This window comes from Telopea speciosissima, chromosome 2 (assembly GCF_018873765.1).
Source record: "Telopea speciosissima isolate NSW1024214 ecotype Mountain lineage chromosome 2, Tspe_v1, whole genome shotgun sequence".
NCBI lineage: Eukaryota > Viridiplantae > Streptophyta > Magnoliopsida > Proteales > Proteaceae > Telopea > Telopea speciosissima.
This window is the reverse complement of record NC_057917.1, coordinates 24,430,217-24,440,070: the sequence shown is the minus strand read 5'-3', so window position 1 is coordinate 24,440,070 and position 9,854 is coordinate 24,430,217. Positions and strand designations below refer to the sequence as shown.

Genomic DNA, 9,854 nt, shown 5'->3' with positions numbered 1-9,854 from the left:
AATTTTGAAGCATATTTGAAGAAATTCAATGTGTTCGGACACTGACCAGTCGACGAAGACAAAAACAGATGATCCAAATCGTATGTCCATATGGTAAAAGAAAATGTAAAAGTTCATAAACAGATGTTCCAAATCTCATGTCCATATGGACTGACATTCTTACAGGAGGGCTAAGTGAGGATATTGTCACATGGAAAATGTAAAGGCCAAGAAGTTAGCTTCCAGTTCATCCATAAAAATTAGGCCAAGACTATAAAATCCAGTTCATAAAATTGGGTCTCATAGGCGCCCATAGCAGATTCTAATCTTATGGTTGAAGACTCCTCCTTGGAGGCCTCTTCCATTCTAATCTGAATCATTGGCTCCATTTTTAACACAACCACATGAATCGTTAATTTAGATCCTACAACATTTTTGGCAATTGAAATCCATAATGCACGATTCCCGGCCAACACAAAGCTGCTGTTACAGCAATTATCTTTACAATTGGAACAAAGCCCTTTCACCATTGTAAAGTATGAGCTAAATGCCGAACAGCAGCAATCCATTTGACCCTCAATCAATATGGTCGATATCTACGCCCACGGCCACTATCACCACTGTTTTGCTTCCCCCCACTTGAGCTTCCACCACTCCTGCCACCACTTCTCTGCTGAGCAGGAGGGGTTTGTGGCTGCGCTCCAGGCTGTTGCCTGCAAAAAGTGAACACAATAAATTAAGCTAAATTTCCTGAGCAAATATTTCTCAGACCCACAACCAATCAACTGTTTGGGCATCCTACTAAATGCGCAATGTCCCAGCATATGATCAAATATAACTAATGGATTTTTTATTTATTTCTTTATTTATTTATTGGGAGGAAGAGGAAGAGGGGTGCGTAAAGAAGAATGTGGACTACTATATTTCAAGTACTAAGAGAAAAGAATGTAAACCATGGAAAAATATTCCAGTGTCCACATTCTCCCAAGTCAAACTTGTTCTAGCTTTCTGCATCTGCCATTGTCCAAATGTTCAGACAGTAGAAACTACCCAAGAACCCTTTATCCGTAGGGGGTAGTAAAAGACAGGAATCAGAGGTTTAAAATTCGTGCTTACAGGACATATCCAATTCGTCCATCAGGCAAAAGCATAGGCATCATAGCCATGCCAGCTGGAGTAGGTCCCCTACCATAGATCAGAGGCTGCAACAAAAAAAGATCTGCATCAGAATAACCATAAGAGTGTGCAACAGTGGTTCGATCATCGTACATCTTTTGTTCAACAAGGCCAACATTATAAATAACTATCAACAGAAGTAACTTCCAATTGGAGGTCCAGAAGCATTAGGTTTTATTCGGCAAGAAGGAAACTCACCTGTGCAAATCCTGCAGCACCATACCCTGCACCAAGAGCACCATAGGGACCCCCAACCAAACCATAACCAACACGAGGCGGATACGTCGGAAGCAAAGCTGCCTTGTGTGAATTCACTCCTCCATCAGTCTTCCGTTCTGCTTGTGGTTTTGCAAGAGAACACTCCAGAACTTGCCCTGTTAATGAGAATAAAACCAACATCACTCAAGGCAACTTACTTTCTATTTTCTTTCTTTATTTTTTGGGAGACGGGGTGGGGGAGGGGGAAGGCAGGGAAAATAGGAAGAGGGCATCACCATCTATTTCATATTTCTCGGTGTTCTTCAGTGCCTTCATGGCACTTGACCTCTCCGCGAAATGAACAAAACCAAATCTGCTCTTTTCCTGTCCAGACTTTGCAGGTGGCAGCACTATCTTTGTAATCTCACCATGATGTTCAAATAGTTCCTTTAGCTCATCCTGTGTGATGTTCTTGGGCAAATTCTTCACATATACTGCCTTCACCTATATGAACAAAAATGATAGACACAGCCAACTTGAAGAGATGAACAATGGACAATGGACCATTCAATTAATTGAGAAACAAACCCAAGCCAGAGAAAGCAAGAACTGGGGAAATTTGACTACAGTATCTTGAAGATAATTAATTGCCTACACGTGGACGGAGACTGTACAACCCAAGACATCCAAGTGATATTATTCCATAGGGCAAGAGATCTCTACTTGGTCGCATGGTCTCTACACAAGTGTCTGGACCAATGGACAGCACGCCTGGGTATCTACCCAGGGGACAGATGCGTCATCTCACAGTGCCCTGTGAGAGGGCGTAGGAAACCCCATCAAGTAGAGATCTTTTTCCCTATTCCATATTACAATACAATTAGAAGAAATAACCATAAGCTACCACATTCTATGAACTTAAGGGACTTTAAAGATCTATGGTAAGCATATTCTAGTAAACTCAAACCTTTGACTGTTCCAATGAGATGAAAAAGTCACAAACAAAAGTTCAAAACATAGTATATACCTGTGACGAAGAAGCAGACTCAGCAGTCTTAGGGTCAGCCCAACTCACAGTTGGAGCATTATTGTCTAGCTTAAATTTTGGGTTTGACATCTTCTGCCTTGAATAATCAGCACAAGCATGGTTATAATATTCAATGAAAGCAAAGCCACGGTTACGGCTGGAGTTCTGTGGATCCTGCAATTAAAACAAAAAATATAAGAGTTAACTTCAATACATCATAAGCAAAACCACTGGTAATAATAGACATTCAGTTCTAATAAAGATTGTACAAGAAGTTGTCAACGCCTACCCCCCACCCCACCCCAAGAACAAATAGTCTAAGAAGAAAGTCAAATGGAAAAGGGAAAAAAAATTAATGTGTAGACAAGAAAAACATTAACCTTCAGAAGCTCAACAGAATTAACTCCAGGACCGATCTCTGTCACAATATTCTTAAGATCCTCTTCCGTCCAGCTTTTAGGAACATTACCAATGAATAAGCGATGTTTTGCTTGAGATGTTGAACACTTTATCTTTCTTCCCTGAAAGTTAAAAGACAATATAAACATTGAGAACTAATAAAATTCTTTCTTGAGATGCTAGTCATCATCAATAAAAGAGTCGCAGAATAGGGGCATCAAGAACTATGGCAACCTCAGTGATACAATAGAAGCTTTAAACCTAAACAGATGTATACTACTTGTCTTGCTCACATCCATATAAACAAAGACAATAATCAAACAAATAGAAGAAAACTTTGCTCTGTGAAGTGAAATTCAGAAAGCAAGTCATGCAACCATAAAATCCAAATCCTCCGTTAAAAATCTTTCCCAAAGGGGAAAGATGCCAAAAAGAAAATGTATATAAACATAAGCAAAGAAACTTTTTCCTCCAGTATCTTTGTTATACCATAAATGATGACAGTTTTTCTGCTGCTGAGGCCTTTAAATAAAAGATTGGAAAAAGAAAAAAAGAAAAAAGACAGCATCACACAAAGAGACCATTAAAGCTTTGATCATATAATACTGGCAGACAACCACAACTTATCCCACTTCAATTTGAGCAGTCCCAAAGAATCAGGACGGCAGTACCCAAAAAGTAAAGGGAAATAGGAGAGACTCACACTTGAGAGAGTGAGAATACAACAGGTGGTGATATTAACACTAACTCAGCAAGAAAGTATCACAATAAAAGTTGCACAATAGAACAAGACATAAATTGCACTCCAATACCTTCAATTCCTTGTTATTCAGCTCCTCAATGGCATTGGAAGCCAATTCTTTGGTTCTGAATGTCACAAAAGCATAGCCCTTGTTCTCCCCTGAATCTTTTCCTTTCATTACCCTAACCTGTTATGCCAAATATCCACAAAATCAGTTTAACATGGATAACATTAACAGCACACTACCATAAAGAACAAATAGATTTTACCTCAGTGACTTCTCCAATGGACTCACAAAAGTTCCTCAAATCCTCTTCAGATGCATCGTGAGGAATGCTACCAATATACACTTCAGAGCCATGAGGAGGAAGGGCAAGAAGCTCAGCATGTTTTTTCCTTTCATCTTCACTCAATGCCTTGGTAGTTTTCATGTCCTCATCACCACTGAGGCTTGCACGTGCATCAGATCCATGAGCAACAGTAGCATCTTCTTCTTCCTCCTCCTCTTCTTCCTCTTCTTCCACTTCCTCCTCTTCTATCTCTTCTTCCACTTCCTCCTCTTCTACCTCTTCTTCCACTTCCTCCTCTTCCTCCACCTCTTCATACTCAACCTCCTCTTCCATTGGCTCCTCAGCATCATTGTCTCCATCAAGGTCTACACATTCTTCATGTTCATCTGGCTTTTCAGGTTCAACTGGCTTTTGAGTTGCTGCAGCATTTGCTTTCGCCCTTGGCATCTTATATATCTAACTAGATAGGTTTGCAAGACAACTGTGAAGGAAGCAAGGAAGGCAGAAGCATTTGCAAAAGGAAGTATACAAAAATGGACAGGTGGAAACAAAATGAAAGGCCAAAAGGAGTTGCAGAGTAAGAAACTCGATTGAACCCGTGCCATGAGAATGGATCCAAGGAATTTCAGTAAGAGATTTGCACCACAGGGGTGATAACGTAGTACCAGCACTAATAGAGACAGGCAAGAGAGAATTCCGAATGATAATCAAGAGGATGATGATGCTCAACAGGTGCAAAAAAAAATCAAGAAATGAATTTCTCAAAATTTAGATACCAGGCTGCTGCCCAACAAATCCTGGCCAGTCTTAAGTGTTTAAAAATCTAAATTCTGGCACAATGCATTCACAAGGGAGAAAAGGGAGAAAAACAAAAGCAGCAGTTAAGAAATAAGAAATCAAATCAAAGATCACAAAATAAAGAACTAAGTTGAAATAATTCTATAGGCTCAACAAAAGGAGCATGAGAGAGCTTGGAACACACAACACACACACACACAAGAACAATAAGCAAGTAGTTGCCACTTGACTACAAATAAATAAGATGTAGCTAAATTTAAAATTTTATTATGGCATTGGCATAATCTATCTAACTATTACATAAAAGAGAATAAACTCAAATATGAATACATATTAGGGGCACATGACACCAAAAAAACAAAAAAAAATTTAGTGTGAACCATGTCACTCGAGTGCATCCTTATGTTTAAGCCTAAAGAAGGGCATAATGAAGGTGAAAACTCATGACCAACATGAAATTGTAAAAGATGCATGTGCCCTAGAACCGTTCATATCTAACCTCCTCTTTGGCTTTACCTCAAATGGGGAATGCAAAAAAGAAAAGGTTAACTTCTGCATAACATTCATATTTACACTTGCAATAATCTCATCCCGGCAGCGATATTCATTTTCATTTCCTTGAAGTGTATGTAGTTCCTGAAGCTTTCCCTTACACAAATTACAATTGATTGAAGAAAAGAACAAACAAAATAATAACCCATATTCTTACATTGATGGCTTGATACTGTCTAAGGAACCAATAAGTTGGGAACTACTGGGAAGTAGCTTCATTTGTTTGCACTAAAGTCTCATCAAGTTACATACAAGGTTTTATATTTTCTTTAGTTTGACAGAGATTCAGTCAGAATTGCTTCCTACATTCCTGATCCCGTATTAATGTATTGATGCTTTTTATCCTTAAGAAACCCCTGAATAGCTAGCACCCGAATCCATGTTCTGATGTGCGGATTATTATGTTTGATGGAATTTCGTATTATCCTTGAGTTGTAGACAGCCAAATGATGTTTGGTGTATAGGAGTCCACAACAAACTAATAGTATACGCAAAATACATTAGTCTATGCTGAGCTTGACAAGTTTCTTCCTGTGCCTCTTTCATATATTATTCCAGGCATCCAGACGCTACTTATAAAGGGAACTTGATTCATATAAATATCTTCAAGCGTAGACGTAGGCTAGAAGTTGTCTCTGAACTTTAAGTTAGCTTTGCTCCCTTAGCTATTATGATAAAATTTCTCACTTCCTTAATTGCTAGTCTGCATCTGGAAATAAAGTGCTCTATGAGAAATATCGTTCTTTCACCCCTAAGCATCTTTTCTCTTTGATTATTGATTTTTGTGGTTTTGTATCAACAAGAATTTCTAAGAAGTTCGAACCTAAAGGGCTTTAAGTTTTCCCTTTCTTTAGATAGCAAATTTAGATAGCAAATACTTCTTCCTTCTGCCATTGTTCTCAGTGGTTCAGGTCTTATAGGTTTCATTTTAAGAATTAGAGGCAAATGTGGCAGTGTATATGGGACGAGAATGTTGGTCAGTTATTACTTTGAGTGTGTTGTAGATGAAATGGAGATGAGCTATAAGACCTGTAGGTCTCGACCAACACGTGTCCACAGCTTGAACCTTATATTTTCCCTTACCGTACGTTTCATCACCTATGAAACAAAGCCGTAACTTTCTTAAGGTAACCAAGAGATTCTGAAATCGAATACTACCACTCTTGTTCAAGGAATATTAACTTACAACATACTAACGGACTTAAAGCAACCAAAACAAAGGGGCGAAAACGAATTCAGCTCCGACTATCTACTGATTCAAAGATCCAATCATATGTGGATGAAAATATTTCTAACTTAGAATAATAAAAACCGAAACCATCAAAGCAAGTAAAAGGAAGCAATTCTTATACAGAACATACAGACGGAGAGCACGCTTAAACAATAGGAAAGAGAAAAGATAGAGAATGCTCCTAAGCTCAACAATCGCAGGCCACACATTTAAGAGATTAACCATGAACAGAGAAGACAGAAAGCGGAGAGAGCAGAAGATTACCAGAGCAATGTTTGCAGGATTTGATTCAGAAGAGCGAAGCTACGAGGAAAATACCTTAAGGAAGGCGAAAGTCCTTTACTGTGACAAAGGAAACCCTAGAAACAAATTAGGGTTTCGAATCAGGCTACCACAAAACTATGGCCAAACGTAAAATTTATTCATCGGAAGCTGGGGCGAAAGGGCGGTATCGTAAATCGGATGCACTGAGATTATTTTTCCGTAGAGCAGTATTGCTAGTTGCTACGCAATATGAATCACGTGCAGTAGTTCGCCTTAAGTCATTGTTAGAAAATCGGGTTTTTTAACGCAACTCGGCCTTATAAAAATCTGATGGCTGAGCGAGTCCAACCTGGTTAAGAAGTCATGGCCTTTTTATATTAATTCTCCAAATTTGAATATAGGGAAAATTATTTGGACACCCCCTCTACTATGGCCATTTTGCTTACTATTACCAACGTTTGAAACAATTATTTGACATCCCCTGAAACCTGACGGTGTTAGTCTGCTGTTAGTGTTTAAATGAAAATGTCCATTTTACCCTTATCATCTATTCAAAAGAACACAGTGAATAAATTACCCTTCTACCCTTATCACCTATTCAAAAGAAAACAGTGGATAAATTATCAAATTACCCTTCTTCTATCCTTATCACCTATTCAGAAGGAAATAGTGAGTAAATTACCCAATTACCCTTCTTCTTATTGCAAACATCCCAGAATATCCTACCATTGGTCATTAAAAAAAAACCCCAACTATTGTTTTCGTCACGACGACGGCAGAATCTTTCTCTCACTCTCTTCGCCAAACCCCAAAAGATTATGCAAAATTGCAAATCCAAAGAACCAGCATAGAGATCGATTAACAGGAATAATCAATCTCTCTAAATTACCCCTATTTTTATTTGGAAACAGTAGAAGATCTGTCTCCCGGACAAATTGACCATACAAAGCTCGCATTACATTTCTCCAATCTCTTCTCTCTTGTTGTGTCTTCAACTGCGAAGTGGTAGAGAAATTTCAACGAACATGTCATCTTCGAAAGGCTTCGCTGCCGCTGCAGGAATGCCAAGAAGCCGTCTCGGCTCATCACTGCTTAAGAGAGGAGGCGGAGAAGGTGTGAGTAGGTGGAGCCCAGGTCACCAAGAGCAATCCAACGGTTACCTCTTCAATAGAACCCCACTTCCACCTGGGCAGTCCAGGAAATGGGAGGACTGGGAGCTTCCTTACTATATCACTGGTTTCCAACCAAAACAGGAAGAGAATTAGAATTAGAAGGTTTAAACTAGGGCTTAAACCAGCCAGCCAAATAGACCTTTAACTTGGATCGAATGGAGCTCTCTAGAGAAAGAATAAATTCTTCGAATATGGACCTGATCAAAAGAATTCTTGCAGAGAAGTTGCAGCTTGAGATTGCAGCAGAGACAATCCTAAAACCAGTGAGCCGATATGAATCCCATGAGAAAATTCCAGATCTGATAGATCTGTGTTCAACAGGCCTTCAAAGGTAGGTCGAGTGCTTCTTGAATGGGGTAGGAACAGCCCTCCAAATCTCAGTCCTATTGGTTGTATGATGGCTGAGATCTGGGTCTTCGAATATCCAATAGAAAACAAAAAATATATGTATGCACATGAAAACAAAAACAAAAAAAGGCAGCCATGGCTGCTGCTTCAAGAACCGGCAGTCAATCTGTTGTTTAAACATTTTTTTTAGCCCTTAACAATAAAAAATAAAGGAAGAAGAAGATGTCGCTGATTGTTTTCTGGGCAACAGGGCAGCGGTATCTCAAATTTATTTTTTTATTTTTTTTATCTGAAACGGCCATGAAAGAGATTTATTAGGGTTTGAATCTGAAATTGATTAAGGGTTTTGGGGTATTTTGATTTGAAATTTGTTTAAGAAAAAGGAATTTTTTTTCTTAAATCTGTCAGGGTTTGAATATGAAATCGGTGGGTTGTAGGGAGAAGGAGGAGGAAGAGGGTAAAAGGGTCACTTCACTGCCCTTTAAGGGTAGTTTAGGCATTACAAAAAATTTATCCGATGACATCATCACTAAACTAACGGACTTGACTTACTTGAAAGAAATGGTATACTACAGGGGGTGTTCAAGTAATTGTTTCAAACGTTGGGGAGACTAAGCAAAATGGCCATAGTGCAGGGGGTGTCCAAGTAATTTTCCCTTGAATTTATGGTTGGGGTTCTCGGGTCTGTCCCTCGTATAAGAATTGTTGAACTCAGGCTGACACTACTAAGAAGAGGGATGAATCAATGACCCATAAAAATCCGAGGATGACATGTGGAATGGCTTGGACTCCAAGCCATCAGTCCTCGTCCAAAATTGATCAGACCACATGCGAGGCAGTTATACTGGTCTAGACACATTAGTAAGATCTGTTTAAAGCACCCTGATGGATGGTGACTGGTAACCGCAATCCACGGAGAAGGAGATTCTGTATCTCGGGAAACGAGGGGAGGACCATTCTCCTAAAGGGTTTCCTAATTCGAGCACAACTCCACCGCCTGATGAAGAAGGAAAGCTATCCAACAGATCTGGCGAATCTTCAGAAAGAGGGTTGGGGGAGAGAAACTTGTATAAATAAAGGCCCTTCGCCCATGTAAAGGGATGGAGGTATTCAATTAAAAGAGAAATCAAGAAACCATGAAGAGTGATCTTTGTTTTCCCTCATTGTTTCTAGTCTAGTTCTAATTTTAGTGTTGCAATGTTGAGGAGATCCCTCAACATCATTCTTTGTGCAACATTTTTAGCGTCGTCTATGGGAAACGAAGGAGAAAAACCTATGAGGATTCTACCATGACTAACACTCGCAATTAATCAAAGGTTTCAAAGGTCGCCGCTCATACAGTTGCTCAAGGAGGAGCCCTGGGTGGACCTGCAAGTCCTCACCCTAGGCCGGATGATCCGATCCTAGAGGAGAATGAATCCTAGTAGGAGGAATCGCAGTCAAGACTCCCTAGAGATCCACCACGGTACATGACGGTGGAACAATTTGATGCGATGCAGGCTCGATGGCAAGACAAGATGGACCAGCTGCTAGAGATGCAATGTGATTTCCTGCAAGAAATCCCAACACCACCACATCCATCGCAAGCAAGGGAAAGAACTCATTCCCCTGAACACAGCGAGAACCACAGTGATGCGAACAACATTCGAAGAAAGGGTAAAGAGGTCTGGGGGATAGT

At 39.7% G+C, this 9,854-nt stretch overlaps 1 protein-coding gene across 3 annotated transcripts; it reads right to left on the bottom strand.

Moving 5' to 3' along the window:
- Nucleotides 1-489: 489 nt before the first annotated feature.
- Nucleotides 490-6,781, bottom strand: LOC122651376 (heterogeneous nuclear ribonucleoprotein Q-like). 3 transcript variants are annotated; one of them, XM_043844748.1, is made up of 9 exons: nucleotides 6,657-6,781; nucleotides 3,791-4,292; nucleotides 3,592-3,708; nucleotides 2,761-2,901; nucleotides 2,381-2,554; nucleotides 1,650-1,857; nucleotides 1,354-1,529; nucleotides 1,096-1,181; nucleotides 490-692 (listed from the first exon to the last, which is right to left on the bottom strand). In XM_043844748.1, exons 2-9 carry the CDS (start codon nucleotides 4,256-4,258, stop codon nucleotides 560-562), a joined length of 1,503 nt encoding a protein of 500 aa, XP_043700683.1. In that variant the 5' UTR covers nucleotides 4,259-4,292; nucleotides 6,657-6,781; the 3' UTR covers nucleotides 490-559. The 3 variants fall into 3 exon arrangements, with proteins under 3 accessions (XP_043700683.1, XP_043700682.1, XP_043700684.1); XM_043844747.1 differs by having other exon boundaries at nucleotides 3,791-4,271; nucleotides 6,657-6,775; XM_043844749.1 differs by having other exon boundaries at nucleotides 3,791-4,267; nucleotides 6,657-6,775.
- Nucleotides 6,782-9,854: the final 3,073 nt, after the last annotated feature.

Coding starts and splice junctions, on each gene's coding strand:
- LOC122651376 (XM_043844748.1), bottom strand. CDS start 4,258: ATGCCAAGGGCGAAAGCAAATGCTGCAGCAACTCAAAAGCCAGTTGAA. Junction 1,530..1,649: donor CGAGAAATATGAAATAGATG/GTGATGCCCTCT, acceptor TCTCATTAACAG/GGCAAGTTCTGGAGTGTTCT. Junction 1,182..1,353: donor GTGCTGCAGGATTTGCACAG/GTGAGTTTCCTT, acceptor TTTTTGTTGCAG/CCTCTGATCTATGGTAGGGG.